At 31.9% G+C, this 18,926-nt stretch overlaps 1 protein-coding gene and 1 pseudogene across 3 annotated transcripts; both read right to left on the reverse strand.

Annotated features, from left to right (window-relative positions):
* Positions 1-3,801: 3,801 nt before the first annotated feature.
* Positions 3,802-9,795, reverse strand: LOC114407238 (lysosomal Pro-X carboxypeptidase-like). 3 transcript variants are annotated; one of them, XM_028370271.1, is made up of 10 exons: positions 9,277-9,791; positions 8,837-9,026; positions 8,566-8,699; positions 8,332-8,444; positions 8,105-8,231; positions 7,650-7,805; positions 4,605-4,760; positions 4,407-4,486; positions 4,243-4,292; positions 3,802-4,134 (listed from the first exon to the last, which is right to left on the reverse strand). In XM_028370271.1, the coding sequence occupies exons 1-10, from the start codon at positions 9,664-9,666 to the stop codon at positions 4,001-4,003; spliced, it is 1,530 nt and encodes a 509-aa protein (XP_028226072.1). In that variant the 5' UTR covers positions 9,667-9,791; the 3' UTR covers positions 3,802-4,000. The 3 variants fall into 3 exon arrangements, 2 of the variants coding, with proteins under 2 accessions (XP_028226072.1, XP_028226073.1); XR_003665628.1 differs by having other exon boundaries at positions 4,043-4,134; positions 4,592-4,760; positions 9,277-9,792; XM_028370272.1 differs by lacking the exons at positions 3,802-4,134; positions 4,243-4,292; positions 4,407-4,486; positions 4,605-4,760 and adding an exon at positions 7,162-7,516 and having other exon boundaries at positions 9,277-9,795.
* Positions 9,796-13,287: 3,492 nt separating this feature from the next.
* On the reverse strand, positions 13,288-14,919 carry LOC114405300 (annotated as a pseudogene).
* Positions 14,920-18,926: the final 4,007 nt, after the last annotated feature.

Here is an 18,926-nt window from a genome sequence, read left to right on the forward strand (position 1 = left end):
AAACCGTCTTAATTCTTTTTTACTTTTTTTATGGCAAGGAGCATTTCTTTCTCTGCTTCTGTGGTGTGAAAACTGCAACAACAAAAGGGTTGGACAGAAATGGTGATCGAATCGGGTAATCGGCACGTGCCACGCGATTGGTGTAAGTAATAGCCTAACAGGTTTGTGGTATAGTGGGGGTGGATCTAGACTTGGGACCATTAATTCCACCATTTTGACTTACGTAGGAGGCCCAATAGCATGGTCCACTAGGCCCTAATTAACTAACCCTTCAACTCCATGCTTTTTCACTTTTCATTTTACTCTCCTGAGAGAGGGATAGAAAATGATGCACACCACCTCTTGGTTGTTACTTGTGACCAAAAGAACATCAACTTTGAACTTTGACTTGCCTTTTAAAGAGAATGGTAAATTTGTAATGCATGCGTTATGGCCTTGCAGCTCATCAATAAATGAAAATGTACCATGTATACGAAAAACCGGTCACTTTAATTAGTTTCCTTTTGAAGTGAAATGGTGGGTCTTACTTATTAATTAGATGGATGCATGCAAAGTTTTTTAAAACAAAATGATTAAGAATGTGATAAAATTAATTAATTCATGAAGAACTTCACTCTGCCAATAAGCTTTTAAGATAGGATTATAACTGGTTTGATTAAGACACACACACAGATATATATATATATATAGACTTGTACACGTAATCTTGATTACCAAACATAACAAAGTACAAAGAAGAAGACGAACGGTTTGGATTATGATGATACCTATCCATAGAAGAATATATGTAGCATTTTCATTTTTTATGTACAGTGAATCATACCCCTAAATTGATTATGATATAGTCAATGCCAGTAAATCTTATCCAGTCATGTATGACCGTCCAGACCATTAATAATTATAAAATATATAATTAATATCAAAAGAAAATATGAAAAAGGTGTTTGGCGGAGTTTCAACAAGTACTACTATAAACACTTGTTGGGTTAAGTCAAAGAATGTTAAACTTTTGCTGATTAACGGGACTTGTGTTGGTGATTAATTTCTACGGAGAACTCTTATAATTCACATTGGCACCAAGCCTTTTGAGAGAATTCATATTTTCCTCTAAATAAGCCAAGCCCAGTGTCAAAAAAGTATTGTGCAATATATAGTTGGACTAACTGATTATCATTATATGAAATTCACACTCTAGATTTTGGAAAATATTTTGTTTACTTTTTTTTGGTTTGTTAATTAATATGGATATGCATACTGAATTGAGACTCATCTGCTTCCACGTGTAAATATTGGTATGTTGTTAATATTGTAAAGATTTCGTATCGATTTAAAATAGTTTTTGAATTAGAATCCTTAGGAGTGAGATGCTAACCTAGTTGAATTAGAAAACAAATAATTCTTTTCTTAAAAAATAGTTTTTGAAATTGAATTAGGAATTATTTGTTTTCAAGAGTAATACAATACTAAACTTGTGTTATATTACCTTCGCTCTGTTTAATCATGTCTCACTTATTAAGATGGGAAAAAAAGTGAAGAACTGAGACCACAACGTCTAATCATGTATCACTAATTCATTAGTAAAAGAAAATGTGAAGAATCAAGACCACCGACCCTGTCATAATCTTGGCCTAACTTCTGAACAATGAAAGTCAATAGATTTGAGACTCAATAGAAGACCGCGTGTCTTGTTGATTTTCATGTCTATTATCACCGCAATTATGTATGCCAATTCTAACATGAATATTGACAAAAATGATATTGGACCGTAATGGCCGAGTGACATTGGGGAATAGACCAGATAAACTACTTTTGTCTTTTGTATTTGTTCACATGATGAATTGATGTTCAAAGTTACGAAAGTTAAATCATGATCACTGAGAAAATCTAAATTGATCAAGTGAAATCTCATTAATTAGATTTAGAGGGCAACTTCATTAACTTTTATTTAATACATGACTATTCTCTGTGGCTATTACTCAAGAATTTATATAAGTTTAAGGTTTTAAAAAATGATTCGGGATCGTGTTTTCAACAACATCAAAGTTTTGAGTGGAGACTGCAATGCCATCACAATTGTAGTAATACCAACCGTATTTAGGTCCTGTTTGAAAGATTTTATCAACACCTTATGTTTACTTATTTTTTAATGTAAATACTTATAGAGAGTGTTTGGAAAAACTTTTATAAATATCTTATAAATTATCCATAAGATCTTTTATGCTTATTTTCATACGTTGTAGAAGATAGTTTATAGATAACAAAGTCAGCCCAGGGTAAGGTTATTAAAGTAAGCTTTAGACCTATCAATAAAAAATATTTATTATTAGTTTTTATAAAACAGAAAAAAAAACGCATTAGTTGTTTTTAGTTTTGAAATATGTTTATAGACGATTGGTGTCTTACAAACGGCAAATCAAATACACAGGAAGTCTTTTATTTTACTAAAAGTAGCACAAAAAACAGAAATTCAAAATTCTGTTCGGCAACTTCACAAGTCATTCTAATCATCTGTTTGTCTGTCTTACTGAGAAAGTTGAATTACTCATCAATCATAAGGTGAAAATGGGGGGCTATTTTGCCTCGAAGATTGCTAAGAATGCCCTAACTATTGCTCACATTTTTATTGTTTTACAGATGACTACCTTATTTGTCAAAGCTAAAACTACTCTAACTTGTTTGGTTTTCCTGGTGCTGGATGATATCTGTACTGCATTATCTAGCCAAAGTGAATATGGATATATCTAGATTTTTAGCATGTAGAAATAAGCCTAGCGTAAAGCGACAAAAGTTTACTGATATTACCTCTATCTAATGGGCTAATAAAATTGTGGCCCTATTTATTTAGGCTTCCTTTATCATTCAGGATTGAGCTTCCAAACAAGATTGAACATTGTAGAGAAATTGCAGTCAAACTCAAGATAGACAGGTTGGAAGTGTACACTAGTACTGAACATTGAACAAACCTCTTTGACCAGTTTGGTCTTTACCGTTGTTCCATTTTATTGGATGCAAAATTTATGTCTGCCTTGGGGATCGATCTATGACACACTATTGATGTGGTTGTTCAACATTTTATTTGGTCAGTTTGAACACCATTACTCAACCTAAATGGAGATGGGGGGGTCTTGGTATTAATCAAGCTAGGACTAAGTTCAGCAACCCCTACTTGGGAAATTAATTTGGACCTTCATTAACTCTCCTCATAACCTTTAGGTCTATCTAGGAAATTTCATTAAAACATTTGTTTGCTCTATAGCATTAAGAGTCTATTGGGTTCAGATTGGACCATTAAATTGGAGCATAATTTATGAGATGAGCAACAATTGCGCAGACCAATTAGCCAAGGCAGGAGCCAAGGACGATTTTCAATTCCTTGCAAGGTTTAGGACCACCCATCTTAATTCCACTCTCTAGTCTTGACCGACAATATGGGTGTCGTTTTCGTCAGGGGCTGGTGTTGCTTCTTGTTTTTTCACTTGTATAAAAAAAAATATTTATCAGTTTTACAAATTAACTAGACGCTGTGCCCCAGTGGTAAAAATCAGCATCCAATCAAAATCACCATTTTGTGCACCAGAATTTAAAAAAGAAAATGTTACTGTGGCTAAAAATGAAACAAAAATGGACATTGTAAGAGTACAGAGATTATGACTTTTAACTTTCCAGTGAGATTCTTAGGTGGCCGAAGCTTGTGGTCTAGACAGATTGAAATATAATACAGGATATTGATTTTTTTTTCCTAACTTAATTGTTATCTTTTAAATTGATTAAGTGAATATTGTAATCAGATAAGCCTATAAGTTTTCGTATTGAGAATATTTAGCAACCTTTATTTTAAAACTGAAACAGTTTTATCAAATGAGCAAGATTGTTATGACTAACCAGCACTTATATGTTTTTTTTATTCTCAGTATCCATTATATAATTTATATTAGTTTCATTTGACAATAACAACAATTGTAGTGCCTCCAAAGATGCCCAAAAAATGAGAGCAACCCCTTTAGCTATTGGATTGTAGGTCTTGATGGTATTGTGAGATCCAACTTGCTATGATATTTACCTCTAGTTTCCTTACATCTTTAAGCCACTGTGGATCTTCCTTACTTGAGAACCTTAAGTCTACATGATGAGCTCCTGCTCACAAAATGTCCAAATAAGTAGAGCAAATAGGGAAATGGGAGGAAGAGAAAAAGGATTTGAAATTGAAACACAAAGTATATAGTATTGGTTTGGTCCACTAACCTTTTTTTGCAACTATAGCAACTAATGTTTTTGATATAGTCTTCAACACCCTGCAACCAAACTCATAAATTAGCATGGTTGTATAATTGCTTGCTTTTAGCATTGGTGAAATTATACTAATAATAATAATTGGGAGAGTAAAAAGAAGAGATGGTATGCTATACCCTCCACCACTCCAAGGATCTCTTAAACCATTAAAAAATATAATGTTGCTGGCAGACCTTTTCAGAACTCTCTCTATAGCCTGCAGAAAAACATGAATAAGTAACAACATTATATGAAAATGGTTGGCAATGTATGCAAAATTAAAATGTATTATCCGAGATTTGAATTGAATAGTGAATAGTACTACTAATACACACATGGCCGCCAAACTCAGTTGTAATCCAGTGTGGTCTTGGCTGTACGTTGTAGAAAAAGTCACACCAAGAGGCTCTGGCTTCGTATGACCACTCATATTCTGGAAATATGCTCTCCTTGTTGCTTCCACCTACGGGCATTATCATCTCCGTACAAGCCTAAACCATGCACAAAACTATATCTCGTCATTAACAAAAAATTAATAAATCACATTATCATCTCCCTTTTCTTCCATCTCAAACACTGGGGTGAGTTTTGTAAAGACACAAATCAATCATGTAGCTCATAACTTAGCAAAGGCCTCAAGATTTTATACTCATGACTTTAGTTGCATCCCAAATTGTATTGTTACTCACGTTATGAACGAAATGCAATAACTTTGTTTCCTCTAAAAAAAATGTCATATGGTCCTATATTATTGGAGTCTCCAGCATAGGTTATGGAATTGAAACAGACCGGGAAGCTCTGTTATGTCTATTGGCCCTAAAAGAGATAAACTATGTTATGTATTTGACTAAAGCAAGTGGTAGGAATAAATAAATAAATAAATTGTCGCACACATGAGAATTATCAGCACAAGTTTGAAGGGTGAATGTGATAGTACTGAAGCAATTAAGAAGAGTTCAAAAACTAGAAAATAACCGGGGTTTTGGACAAGAATGCATTAATGCAGTATCAATGTTGCCTTAATTTTGAGATGAAACATGCCTAAAAGGCTAAATCAAATCATAGAAAAATAATAAAATGTCATTTTCTTAGTAGTACGTAAGGCTACAATAATAATAAGACTGTACTGAAATTGTTGTTAATAGTATATGATACTGCAAGTTGGTTCAATAAATTATGCCAAATAAGTGATGCTGCACGTAATTATTTATTTAAGTTGCTGAAGATTGTAAACGTTTTAGAAGCATTGATGAATAATTAAAAAAATTGCATAATATCAATACTAAATTTTTTTTATGACAGTATCAATACTAATATTTTGGACAAGGTTTTAAGGGATTTAAATTGAGTCCATAACAGACATAGACAGGTACATAGTTTTGTAGAGGAAATAACTAACTAAATTTTGTTCATGCTCTCCGTATAAACAGTAATAATCTACTCGTATTATAATTTAAAATACTGTATGAGAATTCTATTTCCTCAATTAGATATTTTTAATATTTTCCCTCTCTTTTTTATGTGGACTTAACACACATTACTCCTACAACTAACGTGGAAAAAAAAAATCTCTCAACCATTTTAAGCTACTTATTTTGTTCAATTTTTTATGTTTTATCTTTAAATTTAATTTCAATAATTTTTAATAGAAAATATTAATAATTAAAAATAATTATTTATCACAAACTAATCATTTATTATAAATGCAAAATATAGTATTAACATATTTGATATGACTTTTAATTATAATATTTTTTATATTAAAAATATTTTTATTATAAATTTTAATTATGTAAAAATATGTATTTATCCTATACAACATAGGAAATAAAATACTAGTTATATTATGATTAACATTGAGAGAGTGTACAAATTAAATGTACGTGGATAGGGCTACATCATTCTTTTCAAGCTCGGCCTGCTAAATTTGGAAACAATTGGGTCTATAATTTTTTGTCTCGCGTTTATACGGCGAGCTTGCAGATTCCACCATAGACTTTAACCTGCATTTTTTCCCCTCAAAACTATGAACTGGCCGAAAAATAAGGCAATTGTTATAGATACCTCCCTTTATTAAAATTATACACCTCCTATTTTTTCTTTCAAAAATAGCCCTTTTCTGGAAATTATGTTCTGAATGTGCTACCATGAGGTGGGGGTACACTCAAGGTGTGAAATTATTAAATATGTGCTTAGCTTTCTTTATTATCCGATGGCACTCCGCTTGGTTGTTGTACCTCATTACATCGGTTTGGTGGACTTTGCACACCATCTGTTTGAAGATTTGCTTATTTGTAGATTTCAGCTTCATTCACAATGGTGTATCCCCACCTCATGGTAGCACAAAACTTAATTTCCGCAAAAGGGTTATTTTTGGGAAAAAAATATAAAAGGGAGGTATATTCGTATATATGACAATTGTAAAAAAAAAATAAAAAAAAAATATTTTTTTTCTTTTAAAATGTCCATGGTCTCAACCATTTAATTTAAAAAAGCATCTTAATTATTTCATTTTTCCCAATTATCTCAAATTATTATTCTTTGATCTTATAAACTTGATTTTTTTAATTGTTTATCTATTTCGATTTGTCATGTCTAATCTTTATATTTATATATTTTTTTAAGAAAATTATTAATATTTAAAAATAATCTTATATCATAATTCAAATTATTTCTTATAAATCTAAAATTTACTTTTTGTATATTCAAATATATTTGTTTATTATGAATTTTAATTATAATATAATTTAAAATTTTAAAAATATTTATTATAAAAATAAATACTACTTATCTACAAATACGTACTAAAATATTAGTTTTTAAAATTTTTGAAAAAAAATACATAGAAAAAAACTAATTGAAAAAGTAAACTATAATACTTAAAAATTATAAGATTAAACTCATTCATTGATCATAACAGTAAGAGACGAAATTACAATTAAGCCCGAAATATTTGATCTCAATGTTGGACAATGCAAGACCCTGGAAGCTCTAAGTTGATGATGTCTGGTTGGGTAATGGAAAATGAGGCACTAACAATCTAAGATTGGAATATGATATAATATTAACAACTCTGAGTCAGGCTTGACTTGACTTCTCCGTTTGAAGCTGTCACGTGCACATGTTTTCCTTGGATCCCTAGCATTAGCATATATATGCTGGAAAAATCCAAAAGATAATAGGCGTTTTCTAATCCTAGTTGGCTACTCCTCCAATTTTTTCCCTCTACTCTACCCGGATTGTATTTCTAAAAGATTTAATTTAAGCAAAAGATTGGACAAAATTTAATAGTATATTTCAATGTGTTATTCACAGCACATGTAAGTTTTAGTAACACAAGAAATATGGAAATTGAGAAGAATCATGAATGGATAGGTTACCTGCCATTGCCATCCTCCAAGATCATGAGGATCAGAATTGTCATCCAAATCGAAACATCTTGCTTTGCCTGTATAGTTGTAGTAGACACTGGCTGCTGCATGCAACTTGGCTAATCTATTATTTCCCGTTACTGAGCTGTCAATGGCCTCGCACATCTAAATTTCCCACAATTCTAAGTCAAATATTTCTTTGAATCTTTCCTACCCAAATAAATAATTTAAATATTCGTCTACTCTGCCCCTCTAGTCTCCCCTTTTCATATTCAATCTCCAATAAAATAATAATAATAATTTTAAGATATAACATTTGTATTAACTTTATTTATCTTTAAATACATAAACTTATTAAAAATGAAATTATAAAATTATTTATGTAATACTATTCAAATCCAAATGATAATATATTTTTTATCATTAAAAATAAAATAAAAGTTTAAGACTCTAGTAATTGGAACCTTTTTCACCGGATATGCTGGCAAGGGATTCAGGAAATTGGATGGTGTCGGGTAATCTGTCATGGCTGTATAAATCCACGCCGCCCGAAGCCAACCTTCCAAAGAACCAGGCCCAAAATCATCGCTCCTGAAAAACATTAATTATAACTAAACTATAGACATAGTCACCTTAATTAATTGATCATTCAATTAAATCATTTTGCATTAGTAATTAATCATGCTCTCACTTGCATATTCTGAATGTTTTCCGCAGCAGTTCCATTCCTCCGGGTTTATTGGCCGTGTCGTCTATCAGATCCCAAGACCCTTTTATCACTTTGTAACAATTCTCACTCTCGCTCTGCGGTAGTACATCAAACGAAATTTTTACTTCAATATTAGTACTTAGCATTCTTCACTAACCATGCCCTGGGCCACATATGCATGTGCATATTAACTGCAAGTTATTGAGAGAATCAAACCCTGAAGTCTTGTGTGATGATGTTGTTGAAGATATCTGGCGAAACCAAACCCATGAAATGGAGAATTGGAGCTGAGGATGCTAGAGCTCCAATTGCAACGTGTGGATACTTCATCCTGAACCAAGCAGCCAACACTGCAAAACAAAGCCCATTTAGATTTTATTCTCATCTCAATTTAGTGGCCGGATTGAACTATTGAAATCAATAGAGGTAAATTAAGACTTAAAATACTAATATTAAACAAACAAACAAAAAAGTGATAGGTTTTTACTTCCTCCATAGGATCCTCCGAAAACCACAACAGGAGAATCAGTTGCTGACAAATTCTTCTTCAAATCAATGATGAGAGTAGCATAATCAGCTAATGCCTGTGTTGAGCTCAAATACCCAAGTGTGCTAGTATTTGCATATGCAACCGTCTTGTTTCCCCCAAATGGTATTGATTTTCCATAAAATCTATGCTGCAGCTCAGTTTGTGATGCATGAAATAGAGTAAGTTAATAAATCAGTTGTTAACAGTTAAAAAATCCTAGTTTGAGATCTCAGCAACATAGATATTGGACAAGTAGCATTTTAACTTCTAAGACAGAGATCAATCACTAAAATCATGCCATGATAAAGTTAACTCTTTTTTTAGTGATCAAGCAAAAAGTTTACTTTATCAAATTAGAGACAGAGATCTACTACCCTTTACAAAAGGAGAAAGATTACCTCGATGAAAACCAAAAGGGCTTGAAAAGAAGGAGCATTTTCGAACATAAAGCCTGTGTTCTGCGTGAACCATTCTATGTTCCCTTCATTGCCAGTGTAGACAAAGATTGGAGCATTGTTCTTGGCACCACCCCAAAAGGTATCGTTGATGAGATACCTTTGTTGAAAAGTGTGATTGCTTTGGGGATTAAAATTGAAGTGGTCGAGTATTTGGGTGAAGAATTTTGTTCTGTAAAGCCCATTTTGGGAAGAATGAGAGCGTTGCTTCAGCTCTGCACTAACTGCTGAAGAAGGAAATCTGGGAAGGATAGGGACAAAAGCAAAAGTGAGTGAGGGAGCCGAAAATAGAGAGAAGAGTGTGATTATTATGAACTGAAAGCCAATTGCCATTATTTTTTTGCTAATGAACTGTGGCTACAAATGAGATGTGTATTTAAAAGAGGAAACAAAATGAAAAGAGAGAATCCCAGGAATTCAGAGCTTCCGCAGAATAAAGCCTACTTGGTTGGGCTACACATCAACAATCAGTGGACCATTGCAATTATTATTATATGTTTATCCACATTCTTCAAAGACAAGTTTAGACTGAGATTAAGATAGATTAGATTTTAAATATCACAATTATAGTTTTATTAATTCTTTTCAGTAAAATAGATTAATGTGATTGCCGATTGGTGTTTATTATCTTTAAAATAGAAATCTATAGCTTTCATACTTTTTTTTAATATTTTGAATGAGTATAGCTTTCATACTTAATTGTAGTTTTTATTAACACAAAATCAATAATTGGTCATTTCTACTTTTGCATATTAATAAATGATCTTTTTATTATTTTTGATATATAAGTTTAAACGATCATTTAATTATGTAGCAAAAGAATAGATTGTGTGACGAAAAAAAATCATTTACTTCTCTGTCTATTAGTAAACCGTAAATACATGTAAGTATAAAATTTTGGTGGATGAAGGTAGACATAATATTTTGTTATGTACAGCTAAAATAAATAAATAAATAAATTTGTTTTGAATTTAATCAGCCGCATCAGTATATTAAAAAGATTTTTATGAAAATTAAATACTACTACTATAACATTTTAAATGCATGTTTAGTGAACATCAAAATTTAGAAAATGACTACTTTTAAAATACTTTAGTTATAAATATTAAAAAATAAAATATTCGAAGGCCTATTGATTCTAATAATTGATTAGAGAATAGATCATTCGGACTTTTCAATTTATAGACGTGAATCTTGGATCTAAATAAAAGATTGTTAACATGAGTTTAGATTAGTTTATTTAAAAAAAAAAATGTTTTTTAACTTCTTGAATTTTTTAAAAAAGGTTGTCAAACACGAGCATATTGTGTGTGTGTTTTTACCCTATATGTATTAAAATTATCAAATAAAAAAATTAAAGAACGGCTTAGATCTTATATAATTTTGTAAAAAATAGTAGAGAACTTAATCCTTATATTAAGACAATGGTTAGGGTGGCAAAGGGGGGTCTGGCCACCTTGATTTGGCTTGTCCCACCACTAGTTTGCCCAAAAAACAAGTTGGGGTGAATTGACTTGCATTTATTTGTAGGTTTAAAGTCTTGGGATGACTAATTTATAATTGGATTGACAACCGACTCATCAAAAAGAAAAATAAAAATAAAAATCAAGCTTCTTAATTCATAACACTAACTTGAATTAACAAATTAAATTAAAGAATCTAAAGTATATTAATGACCTAGCCTAAATTTGAATATATTTTTTTATTAGAGAAATTATTTTTATAAAATAAACTACCAATGAGAATAAGTATGTAATTCGCAAATATGCTAAAAACTTTAATAAATAAATAGGTGTCAATCATATTAATTGTATAGTTTTCCTTAGCATTAAATATTTTCTTTTTCAACCAGTGAATCTTAAGTACTAAAAATAATAACGTTAGCCCAATGGGGTAAGCTGGAGAAGGTTGGTGGGTTAGATATAAGAATGAGAATGAGTAGTATCGAGCATGGATATGGATTATTTATTACTTGTCCCTCAGAGAAAATTTGTGTCCCTTATCCATTCATTATTCGTTGAATATTTATTTGAAAAAAAAAAAAAAATATATATATATATATATATATATATATTAAAAAATGTGATTTTTAACATCAAGTAAAACTAGTGAATTAAAAATCAAAAACAAAAAAGAAACATTAATACAACAAAATTAAACACAAAGTAAGTATCTCTTAAGTATAAATAAATGTAAATTCAAAATACAAATTGTAATACCTCAAAGCATAAACTCAACAAATAAATATCAAAATTATATTTAAAAATTAGAGATTTTTCCTATAATAAAATGATCTATTATAACTTGAAGAGTAACAGATATTCATAGATAGGATACTATGATACGATATCCTACCCATTAATAAGTGGATAGAAAAATATCCATACTCATGAATAATGAATACTCATTTAAAATATCTATTATTTATCCATAACAAATTTTTATCTGCAAATATTTGCTAGTAAGATTATTTTTTTTCATCCTAGTTAGATAGGCCCTAGGCAGGTCCGCCAAACCTAATGTGCATTTCCATCCTTAGCAACGAATATGTTTTTCAATTTAGTTTTTAATTGTTTTTAATTAAGTTGATATACTAGCCTTGTAACTAAGAATACGGTGTTGTCGGGTTTGTCCTTGTACATTTTTGGGTCTCGTGTTTGGCATTTATCGACGACGGTCGCAGAAGTAGCCATGAGAATGAAGTTGAGGCTTGTCCATGCTAGCACCCGTCTAGCCTTATAAAAGGGCACCAAACTATTGAATAAAGAACTTACCATGTTTTGGTTATAGCAATTACACTCGGTGTACTCCATCTGTATCTTGTTGTTGATTTTTTGAAAATTAGCAATTTTCTGTAATAGAGATTATTAGCAAGATTAAGTTTTTTATATATAGACAAGCACACATGTTGCATTTATTTTAGCATGATATATATCTTCTTGTATTAGTGAGATTTTTGATTTTCTCTAGTTACGGGATATGCTCCGTTTATTAGTGTATCATTTTGAGTTTAATATAATTTAAATTTTTCCAAAAAAAAACCTTTCCTTTATTCTTTTTAAGTTCGTTACTTGTTATTAGTTTTAAATTTGTAACAATATTATATTATTTTGTGATGATTTTTATCTTATTTTTCTTGTTTTTAAAATATATTGAATAATATTTTTATCCATTATTTTTTAAACATAATAAACCACTATAACTTTGTGTTAGAATTTATAAGTTAAAGCATTTTTTTCATGTTTTTGTTTTTTTCCTCTATAATTTCAATGAATAAAACATTTTTTTTGTTCAAATTTGCAGTTGCGTGAAGGATAAATAAAGGCATGCCAAAAACTGAAAAAGGAGGAAATGGTAATGGAAGAGAAAGAGAAACATTATTTTCCTGATAAATAAAGGCATACCAAAAACTGAAAAATGAGGAAATGTTATGAAAGATGAATGGATATGAAAAATTAGTAAACCACCAAAATATTTATTATTTGATGGGAAAATATTTGCTGAAAATTAACATGCGCAAGGCATAAGATTCTCCGTTGTTTTTTTTTATTAGGGTGAAGTTTCTCCCTCGTTAATAGTACCGATACCAAGATTTTTTTTTCTTGGGTATTTTTCTTCCTATTCCGCTTACGCTCACTAGTCACACCTTTTTAGAGTGCACAATCATAATTATCCTAATCACGCGAATTACTACTGATATAGACATATATAGATTTTTTTTGACATATATAAATTTCTTTAAAAAAAATCGTTATATATCTTTTTCAAAGAAAAAGCCATTCAGCTAGCTTTTGAAACTGGAGTTTTATAAGAAATGGATAACAAAAATGCGAAATCCGATTAAGATTCACTTCCGTGTTCCCCTGTGCTCAATGAAAGAGACGTTGATTCACGTTCTTTTATCACATCACTAATTAGTTTTTTATTTTATTCTTTATATTCTTCTCTCTTGAATTAGTATAGGTCTTGATAATATTGAGAGGTCCAATTTTTGCTATGATTTTTATCTCTCGTTTCCTTATATCCTTTAGCCATTTTGGATCTTCCGTAGTTGAGAACCTTAGGTCCACATGATGAGCTCCTGCTCACAAAACACGAATAAACGGCGATCAAAACAAGAAAAAAGAGAAGATATGATATTAACTAATTTGGTTAAAAACTTAAAATAAACCTTCTTTTGCTACTATAGCAACTATAGTTTCTGAAATATTCTTCAACACCCTGCAACCACACACGACAAAACCTTATAGTTAGCTGCTGTCATATGAGACCTTTCAGTATATTATTAGTCATAGTAATGAGAATAATTAATTAGCATATTAGAACCCCGTAATTAATTAGCATATTTACATGTAATAATCTATATGTTTCGAAAATAAATAAATAGAACCCTATCAAATTAATAACTGGGCTTCAGGGAAAATAGAAAAATTAACTAACATAATATTTCAAAGTTCATTTAGTTTAGGGAATTATCACTTTTGGATATTATCACCAATCTCCCGATTGGCTAGTGTTATAGTATTGAGTAAAATTTCAGCCAAAATGATGAAGAGATGTTATGAGACCTTAAAGTCTTGAGTGATGATGTTAGTCCAGGTATAAGGTGAAACCAAATCCAGAAATTGGAGGATTGGGGCAGAGGATGCCAAGGCTCCAATGGCAACATGCGGATACTTTAATCTGAACCATGCAGCCAGCACTGCAAAACATCCATTCAGACTAATCATCAAAATTAGGGGTGAATGGGATTTAACTCTTGAGTATTAAAAGAGGTAGACATTGTCATATATAAAAAAAAAAAAAAAAAAGACATTGAGTTTTGATAAAATATAGATAGCTGTATATGGAGTATATAGTATACTTCCTCCATAGGATCCTCCAATAACAATGACAGGGGAATCTGTTGCTGATAAATTCTTCTTCAAATCAATGATGAGAGTGGCATAATCAGCTAATGCCTGTGTGGAGCTCAAGTATCCAAGTGTGCTGCTATTTGCATTTGCAACCTCCTCGTTTCCCCCAAATGGAAATGATTTTCCATAGTATCTATGCTGCATGCAGTTTTATTTTGAAAAAGGGTTATCACTTATCATTTATCAAGCACAAAGACATAGTACCCCTCATCAAATTAAAGAAGGGTACCAAAATGAAGAAGGCATACCTCTATAAAAACTAAAAGGGCCTTAAAATAAGGTGCTGTGTCAAACATGAAGCCTGTGTTCTGTGCAATCCATTCTATGTCCCCTTCATTTCCCATGTAGACAAAGATTGGAGCATTGTTCTTGGCACCACCCCAATAGGTATCATTGATGAGATATCTTTGTTGAAAAGTTTGATAGCTCTGGGGATTATAACTGAAGTGATCCAGTATTTGGGTGAAGAACTTTGTTCTGTAAAGCCCATTTTGGGCAGAACTAGAGCCAAGATCTAGCGCTGGATGGAGCATTGAAGAAGGGAATCTTGGTATGACATGGGCAAAAGTGACGGTGAAACGCAACAGAGAAAATAAACAAAAGCATATGATAAACTGGAAGCTCGTTGCCATTGTAAACTGAAAACCATATGAATGAAATCAATATGGGTTATATCTCCATATTCGCCACACAAATTTTGTTTGCAGGGGTCACATATTGTTGGACATTTTAGTGTAATTGATCTCTTTATTATGTTAAAATAAGAGTGCACGCTTGTTTTAATGTAATAACGAGATGTTCGGTTTAGGCAAAGGTTGGAAGTTACATGGAAGTTACTAAAACTTCCATCAACGGTTGGAAGTTACATGGAAGTTACTAAAACTTCCATCAACGGCAATTTTTAAAAATAAATAACTTCCATCAACCGCCAAAAACCACCTGTTCTTTGATTATAAATAATCATCCTGGTTCAGAAAGCATAATATGTGAAAAACATACAAGACCAAAACAAAACTATTGAATTATAATCTTCTGATTTTATCCGATTGAACAATTTTGGTTGAACCCCGAAATTTGATTCAATCTGAAAGTGTTTATACACGACTTCAGATTTATCCAGGATTATCTCGATTTTCAAAATTAACCAACAAAAGATTGAATCAAATCTTTCGAGATGACGAACGATAGTTCGAAGATGACAAGCAAGTTTGCGAAGTTGGACAAGTTTGAAGGGCAGGATTTTAGAAGATGGCAGAAGAAGATGCACTTTCTCTTGACAACATTGAATGTGGTGTATGTGCTGAGTACACCGATGCCGATGTATATGGAAGACGAAACTCTGGATCAAACAAGGAAGCGTTCGAAATGGGAGAACGACGATTACATTTGTCGTGGACACATTCTGAACGGTATGTCTGACTCTCTCTTTGATATTTATCAAAATGTTGAGTCTGCTAAGGAATTATGGGACTCTCTTGAATCCAAGTATATGGCAGAAGATGCCTCAAGTAACAAATTCTTAGTTAGTAATTTCTTTAATTACAAAATGATTGATTCGAGGCCTGTTATGGAGCAATATAATGAACTGCTGCGGATTTTGGGTCAGTTTACTCAACATGATTTGAAAATGGATGAATCCATTGCAGTTTCATCTATAATTGATAAACTTCCTTCTTCTTGGAAAGACTTCAGGCATACCTTGAAACATATGAAGGAAGAGTTGACTCTGGTTCAACTCGGTAGTCATTTCATGGTTGAGGAGTCGCTGAGGGCTCAGGAAATTGACAAAGTCAATGATAAAACCGTAGCAGGTTCCTCTTCCGTTAATATGGTAGAGGAAAGTGGAACAGTTAAGCAAAATTACAATGTTAAAGGTAACAAACGAAAATTTCAAGGAAATAAGAACAAAGGTCCAAACAAACAGACAAAATTGTCATGTTGGAAGTGTGGGAAACCTAGTCATTTAAAGAGGGATTGTCGGGTGTTCAAAGGAAAGAACAAGGCTGGTCCAAGTGGGTCTAATGATCCTGAAAAGCAACAAGGTCAGATTGTAGTGAATAATTTTAATTCGAATACGAATTCAAATTATGTATCACTAATATCTGATACATTCTATGTGCAGGATGATGACGTTGCTTGGTGGTTTGATTCGGGAGCAACAAGCCATGTGTGCAAAGATCATCATTGGTTCAAGGAATTTAGACCAATCGATGATGACTCTATTGTGAAGATGGGCAATGTTGCAACTGAACCAATCCTAGGATTAGGTTGTGTGAATTTAGTTTTTACTTCCGGAAAAAGTTTGTATTTGGATAATGTCTTATTTGTACCAGGTATTCGTAAGAACTTATTGTCTGATATGGTTTTAAATAATTGTGGTTTCAAGCAAGTACTTGAAAGTGACAAGTACATCTTGTCAAGACATGACTCGTTTGTTGGATTTGGTTATCGTTGTAATGGAATGTTTAAATTAAACATTGATGTTCCTTTTGTTCATGAATCTGTTTGTATGGCCTCGTGTAGTTCTATAACTAATATGACAAAATCAGAAATTTGGCATGCTAGATTAGGACATGTTCATTACAAAAGATTAAAAGATATGTCAAAAACAAGTATGATTCCTCCTTTTGATATGAACATTGAAAAATGCAAAACTTGCATGTTGACCAAGATCACTAGGAAACCTTTTAAGGATGTTAAAAGTGAGACTAAAGTCTTAGACCTTATTCATAGTGATTTGTGTGATTTGCATGCTACTCCATCATTAGGTCATAAAAAATATCTTGTTACTTTTATTGATGATGCATCAAGGTATTGTTATGTATATTTATTAAATACAAAAGATGAAGCTCTTGATAAATTTAAAATTTATAAGAAAGAGGTAGAACTTCATCAAAATTGGCTAATCAAAACTCTTCGTACGGATAGGGGAGGTGAGTATTATGATCCGGTTTATTTTCAATCTACTGGAATAATACACCAAATCACAGCTCCCTATACACCACAACAGAATGGTGTAACCGAAAGGAAGAATAGAACCTTGAAAGAAATGGTGAATTCCATGTTATTCTATTCGGGTTTAAGTGAAGGATTTTGGGGTGAGGCTGTGTTGACAGCCTGTTACTTGTTGAACCGAATTCCTAACAAAAGGAATAAGGTTACCCCATATGAACTTTGGCTAAGGCATATAGTCAAGTGTATAATGGGAAGTCTAGACACTTGGGTGTTAAACACAACATGGTTCGGGAGTTAATCATGCATTGTGTGATATCAGTGGAGTTTGTGAGAACTCAGCATAATTTGGCCGATCATTTAACCAAAGGGTTAAGTAGAGATCTCGTGAAAAGGTCGGCTGTGGGATTAGGATTAAAATCCATATGAAATCTCTTATGTTAAGATACCCAATTCCCATCTAATATGACATTAGGTGCTGAATTCAATGTGGAAAGCTTAACATGTAGAGATTGGAACACATCATCGAAAGTATCCCAAAAGGTATGTGTTCGGTTCTGCAAGTTAAGGAGGTTGAAGTATAACTTCTCAATGGTTCTTTTGAAAAATTGCATTTGCAGGTGCAAGAAAGAAAAGAACTACCTATATAAGCATGAAGTTTAGCCGCTTCAAGAAGCTGGGACTTGGCTTTGATATGCTTATGAAGGATAGGGACACAGGCTAGTAAAACAAGTGTCGAGCAAGAGTAATGTTATAAACTATTGTGCAGATTATCTTCATGTATTCATTATGAATAGAAAGGGTTCAATCCTTAGTGACACCCTGATATTCGAATATTTGAAACGTGTAATTTGCTAAGATGAAATTCAATCGTCACGATATTTCATCTATGCAGTAGTTTGTGGTATGTTATGACTTTGGTGATTTGATCGGTAATTACACTAAAATGGGGGAGGTTTGTTGGACATTTTAGTGTAATTGATCTCTTTATTATGTTAAAATAAGAGTGCACGCTTGTTTTAATGTAATAACGAGATGTTCGATTTAGGCAAAGGTTAGAAGTTACATGGAAGTTACTAAAACTTCCATTAAAGGTTGGAAGTTACATGGAAGTTACTAAAACTTCCATCAATGGTTGGAAGTTACATGGAAGTTACTAAAACTTCCATCAACGGCAATTTTTAAAAATAAATAACTTCCATCAACCGCCAAAAACCACCTGTTCTTTGATTATAAATAATCATCCTGGTTCAGAAAGCATAATATGTGAAAAACATACAAGACCAAAACAAAACTATTGAATTATAATCTTCTGATTTTATCCGATTGAACAATTTTGGTTGAACCCCGAAATTTGATTCAATCTGAAAGTGTTTATACACGACTTCAGATTTATCCAGGATTATCTCGATTTTCAAAATTAACCAACACATATGAAGATAAGAAAATGTTTAAGACTTAATTACGTTTTTTTGTCCCTAAAAAGTTAATAACTTTAGTAACTAAATTAGTCTATGACCATTCATTAATACACTAGACTACTTAGAGCCCCTAATCTTGAGCATCTTCCGTTAACGGACATTACAATGTTACCACTTCTTAGGCTTTTCAAACCAACCAGCACTTCTCATAATAGGATGCAATTACAAAGAGCCGGCTGAAGCTTTTTTGTTTTTTTCTTTTAAATTCTCTATCGCAATTTCAAATTTTTTTTACTTCATCAAT

This window comes from Glycine soja, chromosome 3 (assembly GCF_004193775.1).
Source record: "Glycine soja cultivar W05 chromosome 3, ASM419377v2, whole genome shotgun sequence".
Lineage (NCBI taxonomy): Eukaryota > Viridiplantae > Streptophyta > Magnoliopsida > Fabales > Fabaceae > Glycine > Glycine soja.